This window comes from Synchytrium microbalum (genome assembly GCF_006535985.1).
Source record: "Synchytrium microbalum strain JEL517 chromosome Unknown SmJEL517_scf0008, whole genome shotgun sequence".
NCBI classification, from domain to species: Eukaryota; Fungi; Chytridiomycota; class Chytridiomycetes; order Synchytriales; family Synchytriaceae; genus Synchytrium; species Synchytrium microbalum.
The window spans coordinates 48,031-68,852 of NW_022158357.1; the positions used below are offsets into that span (position 1 = coordinate 48,031).

Consider the following 20,822-nt stretch of genomic DNA (forward strand, 5'->3'; position numbering starts at 1 on the left):
GCCGATAAATGCTGGTATTGGATTGTTGTTTCCTAGTGAGTCTAAAGCACCACGGACTAGACACGATACCGGGGAGATTGCGAGGCCACCGAAAATTGCACGACCAGCATTAGGGAGCCTTGTTTTGGCGAATTTCGTCAAGTACTAAAAGCAGGGTTGGCTCTTGTGGCAAGTGACATACGATGCGACGTCAAAGTGACAACAACGAACTCACCAGCACTATCATGCCTCCAGCTGAATTACCAGTAATGACAATGCGTGTAGTATCCAGAAGATATTTTGTGCTCCACTTGGCAGTATCGTTGAGAATGAATGACGTTGCCTCCAGCGCATCTTTTGTAGTAGTTTCCCATGCATCTCTTCCGCGTCTATACTCGACAGAGATGACAGAGACGTCAAGAAGGTTTGCAATCTCCTGGCATGTGTATGACATATGGTCCAAAGTATATCCTTGTCGCCAGAAACCACCTATTTGTGTGGGTGTGGCGTTTGGAGGTTGAGCAAAACTGTGCAATAATGAATGTATTGCGAGAATATGAGCAATTTCAGCCTTAAACATACCATGAAACACGACAACAATGGGTCTCTTCGTTGGTGTGGTTGATGATGGCAGGTACAAATCCATAAATTGATCAGATGCAGCTCCATAAGCGACGCGATCCTTGGATGGAAACGATTTGCTTTTCTCGACGAGGATATTTATGAGCTCTTCCTCCCAAAATTGATGGTGCTTGTCGTCCATGTTTTTCGTATAAAGCCTGCAAGAAACCGAGGAGATCAGTGAGCAGCCAGAAACAGCAGAAAGCAGCAAAGTTATAGATAGAAAAGGAAGGCATTAGGAAACTTACTTATCACACACCAGAACGGGCTCTCCTTGCATACGACGGCATTATCCTATACTGCTTGGTTGAAAAGACAAAATGTTTCAACAGCAACAACAAATGGCAGCTGGAGGCAGCCAGCAAATGATGATGATGGGCACTCCAGGCCAACAGCTGCAACAAATGCAGCAACCAACCATTCAACTTCAGCAATATGTACATGCATCAGGTACTTACATTAAGAACCCATTTCAAGACTTTGAACAACAGTCATCATGTATTATTGCCAGACGAACAAGGCATATTGGAGCATACAATACCTTAAACATGAGATATTGACACATCATTTTCATGCTTTAGGCATTGTTCCTATACTACAGTATGTTTTCTTAGACTGCTGTCTCCAAACAGCTTCAACTTGGACTCGCCTCTTACTGTCGCTCTTTTCCTCTATCTAGAAATATCGTCGCAACTGTCAATCTCGAAGCTCGTCTCGACTTGAAAAACATTGCATTGCATGCTCGAAATGCTGAATACAACCCAAAGGTAGGTCAAGCCCGAAATCAAGTGTTGGCCTTGTTGATTCTACGTCTACAAGAGTGTCACCATGCAGTTGTACTCACTCTATCACATCCATATAGCGATTCGCTGCTGTCATCATGAGGATTCGAGAACCAAAAACAACTGCTCTCATATTCGCTTCTGGAAAAATGGTCGTCACTGGTGCTAAATCTGAAGAACAAGCTCGACTGGCTGCTCGAAAATATGCTCGAATCATACAAAAGTTGGGCTTCAATGCTAAATTCTCGGATTTCAAAATACAAAACATTGTCGGCTCTTGTGATGTCAAATTCCCCATACGGCTAGAAGGTCTAGCTAGCGACCACAGTGCTTTTGCAAACGTAAGTCTGTCACTGGATGGCTTGATTTCGTTGTTTTAATGTTTTACTGCCTTGGGTGAACAAACACTTATGACAATTCTCGTCCTAGTATGAACCCGAACTCTTTCCTGGTTTGATTTATCGAATGGTGGATCCAAAAGTCGTCTTGCTCATTTTCGTCTCTGGCAAAGTTGTTTTGACTGGTGCAAAGGTAGAAACATCGCGTTGACGTCCATTCTTGCAAGAATTGAGCTTACAACCACTCAACCATATCCCCTAGACCCGCGAACATATTTATGATGCATTTGAAAAGATATTTCCCGTCCTCTCCATGTACAAGAAGGAGTAAACACAAGATTTGAGGGTGGACGATATAATGATGACTTGAGCAAAAATTTCTGTACATGAGCTAAATACATAAAAGACCTTGCATACATAACAACCCTCTCAAGATTCGTGCGTTGGTGCGTGTCTGGAAACAAGCACTTTGATCCAGTGTGCAACATTTGCGTCTTTGCATGAGAAACCTGTGCCTAGAGAATCCTGTAACCACAAGTGTCAGAACAATTGACCAGGATTCATCACAATCAGCAAACAGATTCTGTTTATAGTAGAGAGTCTTGAAATATCCGCTTACCTGTTTAGTTTGAATTACGAACGCGATCTTGTGGTTCAATTGCCTGCCCAAATCGCTCGCCCACCATATCGGCGATAGTGCCATTCCCCAGCCTTTCATATCAGCAAATCCAAGGCCAAGCTCAGTCGACGTTTTTGCAGATGTTACATCTGCGAACTTGATGGTCTTGCTGGTGCCGATTGGAAAATAGAACCTGAAAGAAAGTTTGAAGTCAAATATGAACAGAATCAAAAGTATTCAAATTTAAAACGATGAGCCTTAAGCTCCAAACTGTTACCATTTGACTACAATCCTGTCCTATAACATGCGAAATGTGAGTCAGAAGCGTTTCGGAAGAGCATAATTCATTCATGTAGACCTCGTAAAGAGTCAGGCAATCGTCATCATAGATGAACCCAGTTTTTTCATTCGCTTCCGGTAGTTCCTTGAACTGTTGTTGTTCGGTTGTTGACATTTCTCGATGATGCTGCTTTGGTGGCCCGAAAGCTGTTGAATAATCTTAATATCTAATCTTATTATCTTACACGATTGTGGGAGCTATAAAAGTCTTAATTGCTGTTGCTTTTAACCTCGATAAAGCTAGCTACTAGTAACACGGTTTTGTTTTATCAACCATCAACCAATGCAATTAGGGAATGAAAATCAGAAGCTAGAGGAACGGAAGATTGGTTCTCTTGTTCAACTGACTGAGTTCTCCAACCACGCGTGTACACTTGCGACAGGTCTGAAAGCTGGCGAATGTATGAGCGAAAATACATGGTCTCGTCCAATTGCGAATGTGAATTTACGTTTGAATAACGCGCCCGTACTGCGTCCTCCTTGGGATGCGCGTATAGTGTGACAGATTCCGCCTGTCTTGGAATGTTGAGAGAGTGATTTGAGAAAAGCGAAAAGGCAGAATTACGGCGAGAAAACATATTCAACGCCTTGTTTATTGCTCTACAGTTCCGAGCGGTATTTTTCGACAAGGAGAAGACGTTCGATGTATGCTATACCCATGAGCAATGCATCAGCCAAATCATCCTTCTTTGCATTCGACTCCCACGTCTGAATATGTTCGTCCCGAAACTTCATCGTGACGGTCTCACGGTTTATACCCTCAGACATCCAACTCCTAACTAGACTCACAGCCTGCGTCTTTTTACGTTCAGACTTTTCAGCTTGCAGCTCAAAATGCCCAGTCATACTACGCGCGTGAATACCATCTACAGTAATATCATTCACACTAGCTCTATCAACGAGAATGGCAAAGATCATAGCCTCCATAGCTCTCACTCGTTGCAGAGTATGTGCCATAGCAGTGCCTGGTCGCCACTGTTGCCGTTCGATAACATACGATGTGGGCCGGTCTGCTTCAAGTAGATGTCTCTGCACGATATCTATAGCCCCCAGTGCATACTTGAAGGTATCATAAGCAGGTGGCAGATCTGGCTTGACCAGATTCCAGTGCTTTAAATCAAGTACGGTTGGTTTGCCCTTCACTCGACGTCCAATTGATATATGTGCTATTCCAACATTGAGGTAGCCCAAATCTATTGCAATCACTGTAGCAGGGAATGACTTGTTGCTCTGCTCCAGTACATGAGACAGGAATGCATCTATCATACTTGATTTACTGCCCTGGGTTGCAAGTCCAACAGATCCCAGTCTTGCTCGCAGGTCAGCAGCGGGCTCCTTACTAGAATAAAAGAATTGGATCAGTAATAAAACTATCAACCAATTAATGAATAGTCACGCACAGCAGCTTTTCTCTTGTCGCTTGCAAAGGATCTAGATTGGGCGACGAGGGTTTTGATGTTGACGTTTTAGACGGGATTGTTACATCTGTGGCGTCCGATTTGACCTATAGGTATGAAATTCAGGCAATTAATATGCATAAATAAAATCAAAAGGGGTAAAGCTCGGGATTGCCAACCTTCTTGACTCGTTTGCGTTTTGTTGCTGAAACTTTCGAAACATCAGCAGTACTAAAGGGGATTCGTTGCAAACAACAATTGAAAAGATTATAACATGGCTTGATATTCCGACACTGTCTAATGAGCATTTGACGGCCTGCTCTATCTAGAGTCTATGTAGTTGTCTATATTTATTACAAGTAATGAGGCGACTGATAACTAGGCGACTGAGGGTATTAATCAAATAAGCTGCAAATAAGTAAAACGATATCCACTTTGGTTTTACAAAACGTTCGACACGTTGGACGTGCCTCCATCACCGAATGCGTATATTCGATATTTTCGTGACGAGGTATAATTCTTGTCTGTATACAAGACGCTTCCTCCCGGCTTATTGTCTGTCACGCTCGTAGCCAAGAGTGTAAAGGTTGTTCCACCATTGTCACTGGCCTGTATTTCATACGAAGATGCACCAGCCGATCCTCGCCACATTAGCGATCCGTTTGCTGTGCTCAACAAGTTAGCAGGAGGTGGCACGATAGGCTGCAGAGATATACCCGATATCTTTGCCGCGTAAGACCGAATCAGAGGAGGTACAGTTGGATCGTCTATAATCGGAATCGTCGTTAGGCTCAGTTGAGCATTCATAGACAAAAAATGATAACGGTTACCAGCTGGAAAGCCATTCGAAGGATCGGCTGGAAGACCTGGATGATGATAAGCAGCATAGCCATTTGTTTCAGAGTGCGTATCTAGACAATAAATATCCAGTCAGAGCGAGATAGACAATACTACAAAAGATTGAAGCTCACAAAATCCACCATCCTTATGATGAGACCTCAAACTCCAAATCAGCGCTCCTGTTGCTTGACTGTTTACTACAGCATCGAGTAGTTGGGTATACGTTGCAATAGGTGCTAAACCAAACTCGCCGACGATTAACGGCTTGTTATTGTTGCTGACTACATTTGATACGTCGGATTGGAATCGACTGGAATATGTTGGGTTCAAGAGATGATTATTTAGAACTTGATAGCCCAATACTATAAATCCAATGGTTGCGCCCAACAGACAGACGGACAATATACCGAAATAAATACGAGAAGGGCCCTTGCGTGTTACAGTTGTTCCTGGGGTATCATTTCCGCCTTGATTATGGTTGAGGATTGTCTGGCTATTGTCATTGCTGCGTGTGTTGAAGCTCAGTTGACTAGAATTCCGACGACGACCTTTTCGTCGTAAGCAAAGACAGCAACCCCACTTTAAGTAGCTCAAATAGGACACCCATATAGCGGTTATTAGTATTACGAGCAAAAGTATGGCCAATATTGCGATCTCGGATGTGGTTGGTGCTGTGGCATAGTAATGATTGGACAAAACATCCACTGACGAATCTGCTAGTACTTCATTTGGCCAGCCATTAATGCCGTACGATCCGTCAATGACTATGGATCTTGGAGCCACACTTTTTATATATCTAGCGACAGTCAGCGTCCACGATGAAGGTATCTGTCCATTGTTTGCCGTTTGTAGCTCGTTGCCCGTTTCCCATATGAGAGAAGGGTCGGCAGAATATTTCAAACCATTTAAAGTATTTGTACGGTTTGCTAATGTTCCAATTAAACCTGTAAATGCACTAATTATAGTCGAGTTTGTGTAGAAGGAGTCTCGAGGTTGGTTGAAGAGAGCCGAGAAGGAAGCTACGCCACCCCAGTATTCCCAATTGTCAATTATCGGCAAGATGAGTCGAACGTTGCGGTTACGTGCGATTGCCAAGGCCGAGTCCAGAGCTACGAGAGCTGGTTCGTTAAAGACCAGATTTGGTAGATTTGTTGTTGGATTGGATCCATTTACGATGATGTGACGTTGATATGGATAGTCCGCATTGGTGGCCGACTGCACTGAGAGGACGTAGGTTCTTGCCACCTTGCCGTTGATTTGTTGAATGGAGAGTAAGGTATCGTCTTGTTCGTAGGGTATTGGTAGGGATCTAACACGGGAATGAGGTAAGAATAGGAATTGGATGTGTGAATGAGTAGCTGTACATACCCATCCTGGTTAAAATGCAAGTTGGGAGTGTTGTAACTTATAAACCGGAAAACTTGATTTCCATCATGCAGAAATGAGCCATTCCTAGTCAGAAAGTTCATTCTGGTCCAGTACGTAGCAAGATCACCTACTACCTAGTACATCTCCTCTAACAATACTCTCCTTCTTCTTAGTAGCTCGCAGTGCAACACAAACCACAAGTCGACTTTAGACGCAGAAACAAGGCCATCTACTATAAGCGTACGCTCTGGACAGACATGACGCCTCCATTCCCGCCTGTAAGCTATCTACATAACTTGCGCACAATTAGCATTCCATCCTTTACTCTTGTTGTTGATTTTGTGTCCATTTCCTCCATTTCCACAAAAGGCTGCTGCTATTAACACTGTCTAGTTGAATTGTCAAATGGAATCTGCTAACAATTTACAATCATCATTCATTAGCCCCCTGCTGCTGTACGATCTCAACCCCTGACAATCTTTGTTGCTAAAGTAAGCAATACCCAAGTCTGTACAAATCAAGCATGATTCTGAAAAGCCATCACGATACTAGCGAGTCATCACGATGGATGACGGGTGGCCAACTGGAACCTGTGTGCTTGTGAGAGACGGAATCATCTTGTCTGTTGGAAGAACACTGAAGGATTTAGAGCCATGGAGCTCTGTATGGCCAACTGTCATCGATACTACTTTTGAAAACCATGGTAATTACAAGTACACCCTATTACTACCTTCCAGGGACAAACCACCACGTCTAAACCTACTTCTTTTCTGCTACAGTCATCATGCCAGGCTTCGTAGATCCTCACCAGCACCCACAAATGGCTGGCAATTGCCTGACTTCGTATCCAATAACATCTCGAGTCATGAAGAATCCGTGGGGACCAGATACTCCAGCCTTCTTGACCAAAGCGGATTACCTTTCAGAGTTAAAACGTGTCGAAGCATCCCTACCACCAAACGATCTGCTCTTTAGTTGGGGTTACGACTTGATTACATATGGAGAACTCTCCCTTGCTGAATTGGATGCCTTATCGTCCACAAGAGAGATTGTACTTTGGGAGTGAGTAAAACATTCCAGCTTGCAGTTGTAAACATATACCTTGATCTTTGACCACAACAAAACCTAGTTCGACTTTACACCTGGTCTGGAACAACTCTGTCGCATTAAAGAAACGCAACATTACGAAGGAAATTGCAAAACTGAGGCCTCAAATTCAAAAGGATGGTAATGGCAACCCAACTGGAAAGTACATTGGAAACGACGCTCACAGTATAGGAATAGGGCAAGTATCATGTTAAAATTTATACATTCTCTAGCACCATTCTTACTTAACATGTGTTTTGCTTGTATCACAGCAAGGCAATCACAACGACATTCTCAGACCCTCAGTCAGCAATGAGGAAGATGAGGTTGGTGATTGATCTCAACCATCAGGGAGGCATCACGACCATCGTAAGTGCATACACTGGTCGAAGTTTCGCATTTCTGCTTTAGTGCCAATGAATGAATCTCACCGACATTAATTTAGGGAGAACTCAACTTTGGAGCTTCGAATTTCGAGCGGGAATTTCAACAATACATGACAGTTTTCAACGATCCAAATTGCCCTCTAAGAGTAGGAATTGTGCCCAACGGAGAAGCAGTCACAAGTAGACAACGGGAGAACGATGTCGGGTTTTGTAAGTGCTTGGCGTTAGCAATTGGTATGCTATGATTCTCACCGATTGTAATCAGTAATGGATAAATTTGCTCAATCAACCGAGAAGTTCCACTTTCTCAAGGCCGTCAAATTCTTTTCAGGTGCACTTTTGTGATTTCATTGCTTTGGTGATAGTTCCTTACACACGCACCAACTTTTCTTTAGACGATGCATTCGTCGCTCTCACAATGCAAATGCAACCTTGCTGGTGAGCGTTCTAACTCCTCCACTCAAACACCAACATCCGATAACACAGTTTTCGCACGCCAACAGCTACATCGATGCTCACGAAGGAGTCTGGAACAACGCTCCAGGACCAAAATTCACTGAAAAGATGAGACGCTTCTGGGCCAAAGGATTCGACATACACGTTCACTCAAACGGAATCGCATCACAAGATTCAGTCTTGGACTCCTTGGCCGACTTACAAGAAAAGAATCCACGCATGGACCATCGCTTCACCTTTGAGCATCTCGGGATGGTCCAGCCGCATCAAGCAAGACGTATGAAGGCTCTAGGCGCTATCGCGTCCGTCAATGGGTATTACATCCCACTGTATTCAGAATCGCATGTACCATATCTTGGCACGGACCGGTACTTTTGGTGGTTGGTTTCTTTACAAATGTGCTTGTTTTGCTGATCTCATTCTGTGTGCTAGGGCAAATCTGCAAACAAGACACAAGCTACTGGAAACCAATGGCATAGTGGTTGCATGTCACAGTGACCTTCCCATTGCGCCACCAGAACCTCTTATGGCTTGCTACACGGCAGGTAAGCGGCAAAGACATCTACTATTACTCTCAAAAATCAACATGTTCCGAATGGTGAAACCTCCTTGCACATCTTAGTGACTCGCAGAGGTGCCTCGGGGGCTGTTTTGGGTATAGAAGAACGTGTTTCATTGCATCGAGCACTCAGAACCGTTACCATAGACGCGGCGTACGTGCTGCGAATGGACCACAAAGTCGGCTCGATAGAGGCAGACAAATTCGCTGATTTTGTCATTTTGGAAGAGGATCCATATGAGGTACACAGTAATCGTTCGATTTGTCATCCCAAGGAGATCTGCACACTCATTTCCATTCGTTTGTTCAAGGTGGACATTGAGAGACTAAAGGACATCAAGATTTGGGGTACGGTTCTTGGAGGAAAAAAGTTTCCTATTATGAAGAGGGAGTCATGGAAGGTGCCAAGTGAACGTTTGGAGCAACACCCTAATTTGTAGAAGCCATAACAAGTCGAAAAGTCTGTTTAATTGGGTGAGGTCGACGATCAATTATTATTACGTTACGGCAGCAAATTATTTTGAGGAAAATATAATTCAAAGTATCTCATGGCTTGACGTCACTACTGATATTTCCATGTTAGTTAAAGTCAAAAACCCAAAACAAATCTCAAGCGACGAACTTACAGTTTTCTTAAGGCAGCTAGTGCAACAATGGAATCATTATATCCTTGAGCAGCAGCCTTTTCATACCACCCAATAGCTTCTATTTTGTTTGGGAAACCGAGAATCTGAGTAACGAGTTGGCAGGAGTGTGAGTCCAACAACATGACTTACCCTTTGTATCTTTTTGTAAGCCAAGACTACCATTGACAAGTGCGAACCCCATTTTATCGCAAGCTGCTGCATAATTGAGCGAAGCAGCTTTCGACAGATAACTCAATGCCATATTTTCATCCTTTTCAACACCGGCAGGCTTAGAACCTTTTTGAAAAACCCATGATAGGTCATACAACGCAGCAGCTTCTCCGTCTGCTCCTCCTTCAGCAGCTGCTTTGAGTAGTCGAACACCTTCCTTTTCATCCTGTTCTAGGGTCAACTCGCCTCTCCACAATGCCCTGCCTAAACGAGCTTCGGCTTGCTTATGTCCAGCAGCAGCAGCTGTCTTGTACATACGTGAGGCTCGAGCAGGATCAGACTTCTTCATTCCTTCTCCGGTCTAGTTGCAAGAAAGAAAGCTTACTACATGAATATCATCAAAGTGCTTGTGACAGCAAACTCACCTCTAAACAACATCCTAATTCCCAAGCAGCGAGAGGGTACTTGTTACGTACAGCTGATCCGTAATTATCGACTGCCTTGGGGAAATTACCCATCTTGGCATACAGAGTCCCGAGCAAGTATTGAGCTTCTCCGGATTGTGTCTCAGACAACCTTGAAGCAATGTCTAGGGCATCTGTGAATATCATACCACTTTCATCTGCATCTGCATTTACTAGTGATACAAGGTGTCGGAGGTACTGGAGAGCCAGCGTAGGCATGGCCAGGGTCTTGGCATTCTCTTTGAGGGCCTGTTCTGTATATCCTAGAGGCATCGGTATAATTCTGGCATTACGTCCCACTAGACCACTACCACGTACCGATCCGGCGGGACTGATGGGTGGTGAAGTACCATTCGAAGCGGGTGGTGTTGGTATAACGTTTTGATCGGTACTGCTACTTATTTGAGCAACGTCAAACGCATACTCTTGAGCTCTATTTGATCGTCTGGGCGGAGCACCTCTCACAATAGGAGCAGGTGCCTCGGGCTTCCGATCAAACATTGAGAACAAGCCTCCAAACCCAGCTAATTGATCCAAGGACTTTCTCGGAGCTGAAGGGGACAACACAGACGGTTTTGGAGCATCTGGCAAGTTTTTTCCAGGTAATGCCCTTTCGTCTGCTAAAGGCGATTCTGGTGACGATAATGTACCCGATGTGGACCAACCCCCTATAGAAGACAACTTTCCTGGTACTGCAGTCTGTCGAGGTGGTGGCGATGATGGCTGCGGTATTGATGCTATCGACGATATACTACTATTTATAGATGGAGTGCTAGATATTGTAGCTGGAACGTGAGTTGCACGTTGAGGAGGCAGGGAGGAGTTTTCGTTGGGTGTTGCCTTGGCTCTCGAGTTTATTGAATTCAAGAAGCCATAGGATGCAGAAGCCAATGAAGATATTGTTGATGATGGTGCTGTTGGTGTCATTGGATTGATTGGCAACTCCTTTCCAGGTTTTGGTCTGGACGACGATGTTGGCTGTGATGGACTATTGCCTATACCTCCAAACAAACCCCCGATACTTAATCTTCTAGATTGTCCACTGGCTACGGATGCTTTATCAATGTCGTTTATATCGCCTTGCCCTGGGGCAGCACGGGCTTCATCTCGAGATTTGCGAGCCTTTCGCAAGCTTACACCAAATGCCGATGTAAAATCTATGGATCTTCTACTTTCCGTACTTGGCTTTCGGGTGAGATCTGCAGCATCAGCGGCTGGCTCTGCCGTTGTAATGGTGGATAAAGGTGTTGGCCTCAATTTGCCTCTTGGCAGGGTAGAGTTATGCAAAGAAGGTATATCGTCCATTGTGATTTGTGAGGCTTGCGAAGCAACCCTCTTCAATATCGGTCTAGATATAGGAGTCCATTCGGGCACACCAGGCTGCTGATCAGGCGTCGTGCTATTCGATGTTGTCGGCACTTGATTATCCTTTCTCGGTGGAGTTGGAGTCTCGGATGCTGTATTGGGTATTATAAGAGGTTGATTTATTGGTTCTTCTTTTGTAGTTGATGCGATTATGGGCGTGACAGGTAATGATGGTAATGGATTTATTGTAGCTGATGCAGTCGTAGATTGTTTGAGATTGCTTTGTGACGTCTTTCGTGCTGGCAAAGCTGGCTTAACGAAATTGGACTTCTGCGGTGGTATTGGGGCTGCACTAATATTAACAAGTGGTGCTGGCATATCAATTGCTGAATCTGTCTTCCTTTCGTTAAAAGTCGTTGGTAATTGGTTGGGTATAGGTGTTATCGGCACTGCAGGTAACGACATGGGCCTACTTCTTTCGGGTGTAGATGGCATCTTCTCGTCTTCAAAGTCTTCGAGATCTCGTGCAGTCAGAGTAGGCGATGTTGGTGTTGATGGTCCTGTTACGGCTGCCGTGACACTGGTAACTAGAGATGTGATGATTGTAGCAAATGTAGCGACGCTAGGCTTTCCGTTCAGGAAGGATCCCTTGAGATCCATAGACGACCGACTTCTATGTTTTTCATTCAAATCTCGTGACCTATCTACCATCTTTTTCGATGCATCATCATCTAATCCTTCCCTCGTGTAGACACCTTCTAATGATATTTCTCTCAGACCATCATCGAATCCAGCAGCGACGTGTGCTAGTTGCGAGGCTCTGTCTTGCAGGTCTAGCGTGGATTGCCTTTTCAGAGATCTTGAGCGACGATGCAATCGCGAGGCTCTTTTACTTTTCGTTGCATCATCTTCCTGTTCTCCTCCTTGTAGAGGCTGAACTTGCTTTGTTCCAAGAGGAAGTGTCATAGAAGACCGCCTTCGTTCTATCAGCAATATGTTGTGAGTATGGTTTGTCAAAGTTGCGGCACATAGCACCGGATACCTTTTTCAGTGAGGATGGTTCTATCTCTCGATTTACTACGTTCTCTAGAAGATGTTCCTTCTATAGACCCGGCCATGGAAGTAGGACGTTGTTGCCGTTCTTGATCGTCATCTTTCTGTTTGGAAGCTTCAGCCATGACCATTCCAGCGAGATCCTTGTCCCAAGCGGAGGCAATGAGGCCTATCTGAGAGTGTCTATGGCTTGCATTTGACTTCATTCGGCGGACTGGGGGCCTGGGTAGCGAAGCTGTGTCAACATTGTCGTTGCCGTTTGTGGTGTCTGCTGGCTGAGTATCATCTACGGCACGGACACCATCGGCGTCAGTAGGACCATCAGCAGTAGCAATTGCGTCAATAGAGAGCTGGGAGCTGTTATTAAAGTTTGGAATAAACGCCCCTATACCACCAGCTTGTGAGATTCTTGCTCTGGCGTTCTTCCTCCTATTCATGGCAGCATTCCAGTCTTTGCTGCGATCTCTTGCTGTATGAAGATCGTTCTGAGTGGAGATCCTTCCTCTGACAGAACCTCCAGGAGTAGTAAGTTGATGTTGTGAATCCGTGCTGGAGTTGGAAATGCTGTCTACGTCTCTAGCTATATCATTACTTGGACTTTGGGCTATAGCAGTCGCCGCCATCGCTGGCTGTCTGCTCTCTGGGACTGCCTTTGCAACGGTTGCTCCCTGTGTGTGGTCTGTTGAAAGCGAAAAGTCGAAAGCAAAAGTTGTTGAGTTGGAAGAAATCACAGGGAGCTGACCAGTTTCGTCGCTCATTCGCCGTTTTAAATTATGTATCTTCCATTCCTTCCCTTCTTGTACCTCTGTCTACGTGTTCGCAGACTAACATTTCTCACGACCTCACAACACATACCTTTGGCGCTCGTCCACACTTTTCCTCAGCCACCATCAACCACAGCTCTACAAATACTGATATAAATCCAAAGACAAATTCAATTTGAAAACATGCATCTATCTCCACTGATTCTGGCACTCATTCTGGCATTCTTTGTCGTTGGGACACCTGCACCGGGTAGACAGAGCTTGTTTGGTTGGATTGCACTAATTTTATCATGTTGAATGCATGCTGACTACATACTAATTACCATAGGCTGCTACGACGGAAAGTGCTTTCGAATCGTAAGACACCACACACTGTTTACGCTCTCGAATGCAGACACACTATGCTGCACTCTCTTCAATTCGCATTATCATGTTGCTGGATGCAGCTTCATTTTTTCTTCTGCAAAGTTTTGGATCTGCATTCGCATCTAATGCAGTCGTCTTCTAAAACATGCAGAAGGACGGAATTCCCTGCTATACTGGACCAACGCGGCCTCAAATTCAAACTTGTCACTGCACTAACAATGTCTTTCAGTGTGAATCTGATCGTGGCTTGTCTGTTCCACCCTGCATTTGGAATTGGGATTGCATCCAACGCATTCTAGGTGTCCAAACTTGATCTGAAGTGATGTACTATCCTCGCCTTGTTACATATGTTACCACGACTCTGCACACGAAATAAGACTCTTCATAAGGTATCCTTTCATGTTCCCCTTTAGCTGCTGGGTGTTTTGCTGATTTGTATATTTTGCCTTGGCAATATTACTGGTTACATACATATTAAGGTCTACCGCGTAGCGGTGGCGCTGGAAGTGTGGGTGCTGGAGGCAAATTTGGTTTGGTTCTGACCGTTCCTTTTGCAGCAACTCCGGGAGGAAGTACTGGTGCTGGTGGAAGATCGGGTTTGACTCCGCGAATGGTACCTGAAGGAAGCATAGGTGCAGCCGGTAAGCTGACAATAGGGTTACCTTTGACAGTATTGCTAGGATTGAGATTTTTAGCAAACGTTGGCGCTTTTGGGAGTGGTGGTTCTGTTTTCTCGTTTGACGCTATCGAGGCTTGTTGGTTTCGTGCTGCTAGTCGAGCTTTTAGCTGTGATGCAAAGTCCTCACCAGCGTTGCTACTTGGAGCTGCTCTCTGGGTCATGTTTGGTCGTGGTTCAGACGGCTTTTGACTGTTATTACTACCGTTATTTCCTGCTCTTTTCAGAAGTGCTGCTTTCAATGCTGCATTCAGATCGTCTCCTCCTGATGAAGAAGATGATGGAACTGGCCTTTCTGCTTTAGGAGCAACTGGTATTTGGCCTGTTACGAACGACGGCGGAAGAGGAGGCGGCGGTGGCGGGCCGCCAACCGAACCTATCGATGGCATGGTTGGTGGTGGTGGTGGTGGTGGAGGGCCTGCAACAGACGGACGAGTAACTGGATTCATCACTGGTGGCATTGGAGGAGGAGGAGGAGCATCATTAGCGACGGATTGTCGAGATGGTGACTTTGTGATCTTATTAGACATCGTGTTGCTTATGAGCACTGGATCGGCAGTGGCTTCCAACGTGCCAGCTCGCGAACGTTGTGCAGCCTTAAGAATGCAACGATAGTCGTTAGATTTTTGAAATAGAGAACAAAAACTCAAAAGTACGGTACACACTTTTTGTTGAATGGCACCAGCCAAATTAAAAGCTCCATTGCCTGCAGATGGTGGCATAGGGGGAGGAGGAGGAGCATCATTAGCGACGGATTGTCTAGATGGCGACTTTGTAATCTTATTAGACGACGGGTTGCCTGTAAGCACTGGAGCAGCAGGGGCTTCCAATGTGCCAGCTCGAGAACGCTGTGCAGCCTTCAGAATGAAAAAAAAAGCAGTCGTTGGATTTTTGGAATAGAGAAAAAAGACTAAAAGGTAGGGTACACACTTTTTGTTGAATGGCACCAGCCAAATTAAAAGCTCCATTGCCTGCAGATGGTGGCATAGGGGGAGGAGGAGGAGCATCATTAGCGAGGGATTGTCTAGATGACGACTTTGTAATCTTATTAGACGACGGGTTGCTTATGAGCACTGGAGAAGCAGGGGCTTCCCATGTGCCAGCTCGAGAACGTTGTGCAGCCTTAAGAAGTCACAGAAAAGGAGCTGTTAGATTGTCTAAGATAGAAGGACTCCAAAATACTCACTTTTTGTTGAATGGCACCAGCCAAATTAAAAGCTCCATTGCCTGGAGATGGTGGCATAGGGGGAGGAGGAGGAGCATCACTACTGATTGTTTGCATCGACGGTGATTTGTTCATCTTATTGGTGGAGGGTGACTTGCTCATCCTTACGGTGATACTACTCGCCACATTGGGTAGTATTGGTGCTAGTGTTGATGAAGGAGACCAAGGGGGCAGTGGAGGGGGCACGGGTATTTGAGATTGATCGATGTTACTCGATGACATTGTAATTGAAGGAGATTTTTTGATTGACATAGTAGTTGAAGGCGACATTTTGGCCACTGAAGAAGATGGATCTATCATTGCAGCGGTCGCATTTGCTACTTTCGACCTTTGTAAGGCCTAGAAAACAAACTTGGAATCAGAAAAACCTTGACAGAATAATAAAAATGATTGAGCTTTCATAATTCCTTCACCTTTTGTTGAAGCTCACTAGCCAAACTAAAAGATCCACCTGATGCTGGTGGTGGTGGTGGGGGAGGCGGTGGTGGCGGCGCTGAAGCAAACTCCATACTGGTCGAATTATTGATGTTTCCACTCAGTGAAGCTGTTGATGGTGAGCCTCTTAGAGTTCCAGGAGGCTTTGGTGGCGTCGGCGGACCTTGAACAGCTGCTGCTTCGGAACGCTGAGCGACCTAGAGTGTAGAAAATAGCGTTGTAAGTGAAAACAAATCTCAGTTCAATGTTTCTAGAAGACACACACTCACCTTTTGCTGTAAGGCACTGGCCAGATTGAACAATCCACCTGATGCTGGTGGAGGGGGAGGCGGTGGTGGTGGCGGCGCGGAAGCAAATTCCATACTCGTGGAATTTTGGAAGTTTCCATTGAAGGACGCTGGTGCTGGTGAGCCTCTGAGAGTTCCTGGAGGATTTTTGGGAGCTGTTGGACCTTGATCTGGCGTAGCTGATCTCTGGGCAACCTAAAATGCTTTGTAAGTCAAAAAAACTCAAATTCAATATTTTCTAAAGAAAACTACTCTCACCTTTTGTTGCAAAGCATTGGCCAAATTGAACGGACCACTTGATGCTGGTGGTGGCGGAGGAGGTGGAGGTGGTGGAGAGGCTCCAACAGATTGACGACCAATAGTAGAAACAGAAGAATATATCAATGATGGCATTGGAGGAGGTGGTGGTGGAGGGCCTGAAACAGACGATCGAGTATTCGAACTCAATCCTGGTGGCATCAGTGGTGGTGGTGGAGGCGGTGGTAGCATCGTCGAGTCACTATTAGCTTGATTGTTGATTGATGAAGATGATGGCGAATTTCTGACTGCACCGTTCATACGCGACAGAGAGCCAAAGGACGAGGAGCTAGTCATGGTTTTTGATCTGAGTAACGAGTCATGACCAGATGAGCTATTCTGTGACGACTGAGCAGGAAACGAAGGCGATCTCTTGAGCGATTCAGACGATACACCGCCCAAACCAGAAGCAAGCTTTGGAAGAGTAGGTGGAGGTATGGGTGCTGTTGTTGAAACAGGTGCGGTACATGAATCATTTTCAGATCCAGCAAGTGCAGTGAGTTCTCGTGTAGATCGACTAGGTTTAGGAAGTAATGGAGGTGGAATGGGTGCAACTGGGGTTTCAATTGGTGCTGGTGTTTCTGCTTCTGGCCGAGTATCCATCCCCTTCACGTGAGATGTCCTTTGTATGGTACCAGAAGATGTATCATCTCGAATATTTGGCCTGATGCCATTCGAAAGACTGGTTCCCCTTGATCTTGTAATAATATCTTGTGACGAAAATGTTTGAGCAACAGAAGGTCTAGCCGTATTCGAACCATCAACTATGGTTCCAGAATTCGTTTTGTTCAATTTAGCGCTTGAGACAGCCATTTTCCTCTGCACGGCTGCCATAGCTTCGGCGAGAGCTCGTCGTGCTTCTCCGTCGTCAGCTTTGGCAGGAGCGGTTGATGAATCAGTTGCTAGTGCAGGAGACGATGCAGAGACAGGAGCTACACCCCGTCTTCCAATAGTGTCTGCTGTCTTTTCAACAGTCGACACTGTCTCCTTTAAAGGGATTGGGGCAATTGATGGAATGCCTTCTTTTGCAGACAGAGAGGATATGATTGTTTCTTTGGCATTCAATGCAGACGTTGATTGAGACATATTGGCCGTTGTCGTAGTGTCCATAGACCAAACTCTTTCACCCAGAGTAGATGGTTCATTTGACCTAGCTTGACGTTCTTCTTTCTGACGTCTAATGGTGGCACTATCCACCCCACCAATATTTACTTCTCCAGAAGATCGAGACAAGTGACCTTGCAATGAACCTAATTTGACGTCTGCGATTTTTCTTGAAACAATCGAGGATCTAGTTGTTTCCACTGATGGCTCTGCGTCCCAGTTATAATCCTCAGATTTGTCTAACAAGAACAAGACAGTTAGAATTCAAATAGATTATTTAAATCCACACTTCACTCGTACTCTGTCGAGAATTAGCCAAAAACTTTGCCTTCTCGAGTTGCAGCTGTAGCGATTGTATCTTCTCCACGAACTTCATAGCATTATTGGCAGTAGAGACCGTTGCTTGCTTCGCTGCCGCTTTAATCTCAGCCAGAGAGCTCTCTAAAGCACGAATGTGTGCGATTCCTGCGATCTGCGAAACTCCGTCAATCGTCAATTGCCATGCTGTCATGTCTTCTCTATCACGACACGTGTAAAGGTAGGTAGCACCATCCTTAATTGGAAAACCTTGTTAAAACATAGTTCCTTTGCAGCCTCATCGTTCTACTACTCGTCCTTGCGACTTTACCTGTATTGTCAATCGAAACATATTCACTGGCTTATCTTTATATTGTAGCACTTCTTCAACGGTAGCATTGGCAATAGGTAAAGATAACACAGCTGCTTTTCCGGCTTCGTACTTTTCACGGCGGATGATATGAAGGTGAAGAAAATGGTGAGTTGCCGCAAATGTAAAATTCCACTATAGTACACAACTTACAGCATCACGGTTCTGAAAATGGATCAAATTAAATCCCTTGAGTACAACATGGCATTTTTGCCATGAGTTCATTAGACCAGGTTTACTGCCATCTGCGTTTTTCTCCAGTTTTCGTTCAAGGTCATTCTTGCGGTGAACGGTTTCGGCAGGAGACGCGTCCAGCGCAGAAATACTACGTGACGGCCGATTTATGGGCATCTGAAAATCAGAAGATTTTCTCTGTCGGTCTCTCGTAGAGCAGAAATGATGTCGGTAGGAATTGACCCAATCACACGAACAAACCCAAGCTTGCGAGTGTTTGCGAGAGACACTCTCTTGTTAGCTGCACATTGATGCTGATGAAAACGGATAAAACTCGAAAGAACATTGAAGTACCCCAAAATTCAGTGGGTCTATAATTCTATTCTAATTAGCTATTGAGAGTATCAGCAATTCATAAATACATGTCTGAACTTTCACAATACGAGGCCACAATATAAACTTCTAAGTTGAAACAGCGTGGTGGCAGCATATCTACAGTTGTTTTTTCTCCCCCTCCGGCGATGCTGGTGGACTTAGAGCAACAGCTTCATCTATTTTATCGACTTTATCAGCCTTGTCTGCCGGCAATCCATTATTCCTCTCTAACGGCAGTCCAGTGTGGCTCTCTTCCTGTGTGGTGGTGGTTTTGATATCGACGGATTCCAATTCGGAAGTGACCTTCCAGTTTTGGTTTGCGGGGGGCCATTCATCATCGTTCAAGTGAGATATAGATGCCGGAGCCCATATTATTTCCTCGAAACCAGCGTCGGCGGGGAATGTTTCAAAGATTGAAACTTCATGCCTAAGCTTTGATGGTACTTTTGGCAATGTTGATGGCCTCTTTTGCAGCATATCGATAGTCCGGAGCTGTTGAGTGGTGTAGGGGTCTATAAATTGGTCCTCTATAGGCTAGGGCGGTGGGCTTCCTTCGAAAAAGTGTTGATCGTCTGTAAAGTTTAAAAAGTTTCGGGCTTTCTATCTATTGAGACGTAATCAGGTTAGACCATGATGGAATTTCAATTGCACAGCACCTATTTGATACCTGTATGTAGCTAACCAACCTTCCGGGTGCTTGGTTTATAGGTTCTCTTCGCACAGCAGGGGTTGGAAAGTTTTGTGACGAAAGCAAGTTTCACAAATGCCTCAAACAGCCAAAAAGGTGGCAGTAAGCTTCTCGGTACGTATTTGTAGGCTGTTGAACTACAATTTGAGCTCTATTTTGGTCTCGAACGTGATAGTGGGGATGCGATGCACAAAATCGTCATCGGATCTCAAAATCTGGAATTTCTTTTCGTTAAAGCGACCAGACCCTAAATTAATCTCAAATTGTTCTACTGAAGGGTGGAAAAGACTGTACTTTGGCGCTCCACCTTGGTTAGTGCATCTGGGTGCTTGTTCGCGTGGTTTATACCTGTTGAACTCACCGGGTTTGACCTATGGCAGCTCTCCTCTTACATCCTGACTCTGTTATTAGCTAAACAACAAGGCCATGATGTCGCCATGCTGGTTACCTTCCACGGGGATGTGCGTCACCCACTGACTTTGGACCAATACACAACACCCAATACCCAATACGTTGAACCAACCTAACCAACCCCATCTAGGCGCCATTCCTAGCTCATCCGAGAGATCTGATAATTCTACAAGCCAAAGCTCTGGAGATAGAGCACAGATTCATACATATCAAGGTATCTGATAATAACCCGTTTGGGTACGTTCATCTTTCTAAATTGAACTCTGCATTCATAGGCACCCTTCATGGAAAGCTATCGAACGTCAATCATGAACCTCAGTTCTGAAGGAATTCAAGGGATTTTCACAGGAGACATACTAGATGTGTGCTCAAGCTTCCTTGACCGTGTAGTTGAGGGCACACCTGTGGAACTTTTACGACCCCTATATTTCTTGCCGAGAAAGGAAGTGATAGACCTACTTCTCCCCTTTCAATTCGATATAGTCATTACTTGCTGTTCCCTGACGCAAATGTCTCTCGAATACGGAATGGAATTAGCTGGCAAAAGGCTGAATAAGGAATTCTTTGACAAGTTGGTAAAGGATGAAAAATTGGATTCATGTGGTGAAAACGGTAAAAGCTTTTGCAATTTGGAGACAGCTGGCTGTCCATCTCACGCTCAATGTTGTATAGGTGAGTATCATTCAATGGTACTAGACGCACCTCTTTTCAAAAAACGCATTGAAGTCAAGGAAGTCGGCCCTAGAGGTAATTGTCGTTTACGGAGAGCGCGAGACAAGTATTGATTCGCATTCGCCTTCTAGTTTCCGACGGAGGAAAGTTCATCTTCTATGACATGAAGGACTACAGACTGGTTGAGAAAAACTAATATATACTTATACTTATGGAAGTGTTTGTATTTATCACGTGTGTGCGAATATATAGCTATAATACAGGTAAGCAGCCTCAACTACAAAACTTTGCG

At 44.9% G+C, this 20,822-nt stretch overlaps 5 protein-coding genes across 5 annotated transcripts; 3 read left to right on the forward strand and 2 right to left on the reverse strand.

The window, feature by feature from the left end:
- Positions 1-920: 920 nt before the first annotated feature.
- On the forward strand, positions 921-2,051 carry SmJEL517_g02041 (uncharacterized protein; the record flags this gene model as incomplete). The annotated part of the gene is made up of 6 exons (XM_031167969.1): positions 921-1,050; positions 1,182-1,200; positions 1,280-1,367; positions 1,463-1,723; positions 1,812-1,913; positions 1,983-2,051. The coding sequence occupies 6 exons, from the start codon at positions 921-923 to the stop codon at positions 2,049-2,051; spliced, it is 669 nt and encodes a 222-aa protein (XP_031026031.1).
- A 1,227-nt stretch (positions 2,052-3,278) lies between these two features.
- SmJEL517_g02042 (uncharacterized protein) lies at positions 3,279-6,384 on the reverse strand (the record flags this gene model as incomplete). The annotated part of the gene is made up of 7 exons (XM_031167970.1): positions 3,279-4,017; positions 4,079-4,182; positions 4,255-4,306; positions 4,521-4,842; positions 4,906-4,986; positions 5,047-6,224; positions 6,284-6,384. 7 exons carry the CDS (start codon positions 6,382-6,384, stop codon positions 3,279-3,281), a joined length of 2,577 nt encoding a protein of 858 aa, XP_031026034.1.
- A 3,008-nt stretch (positions 6,385-9,392) lies between these two features.
- SmJEL517_g02043 (uncharacterized protein) lies at positions 9,393-13,012 on the reverse strand (the record flags this gene model as incomplete). Its single annotated transcript, XM_031167971.1, has 4 exons — positions 9,393-9,475; positions 9,547-9,928; positions 9,993-12,319; positions 12,379-13,012. The coding sequence occupies 4 exons, from the start codon at positions 13,010-13,012 to the stop codon at positions 9,393-9,395; spliced, it is 3,426 nt and encodes a 1,141-aa protein (XP_031026033.1).
- Positions 13,013-13,450: 438 nt separating this feature from the next.
- On the forward strand, positions 13,451-13,832 carry SmJEL517_g02044 (uncharacterized protein; the record flags this gene model as incomplete). Its single annotated transcript, XM_031167972.1, has 2 exons — positions 13,451-13,510; positions 13,671-13,832. 2 exons carry the CDS (start codon positions 13,451-13,453, stop codon positions 13,830-13,832), a joined length of 222 nt encoding a protein of 73 aa, XP_031026028.1.
- Positions 13,833-19,884: 6,052 nt separating this feature from the next.
- On the forward strand, positions 19,885-20,726 carry SmJEL517_g02045 (uncharacterized protein; the record flags this gene model as incomplete). Its single annotated transcript, XM_031167973.1, has 5 exons — positions 19,885-19,908; positions 19,989-20,072; positions 20,134-20,470; positions 20,531-20,605; positions 20,662-20,726. 5 exons carry the CDS (start codon positions 19,885-19,887, stop codon positions 20,724-20,726), a joined length of 585 nt encoding a protein of 194 aa, XP_031026027.1.
- Positions 20,727-20,822: the final 96 nt, after the last annotated feature.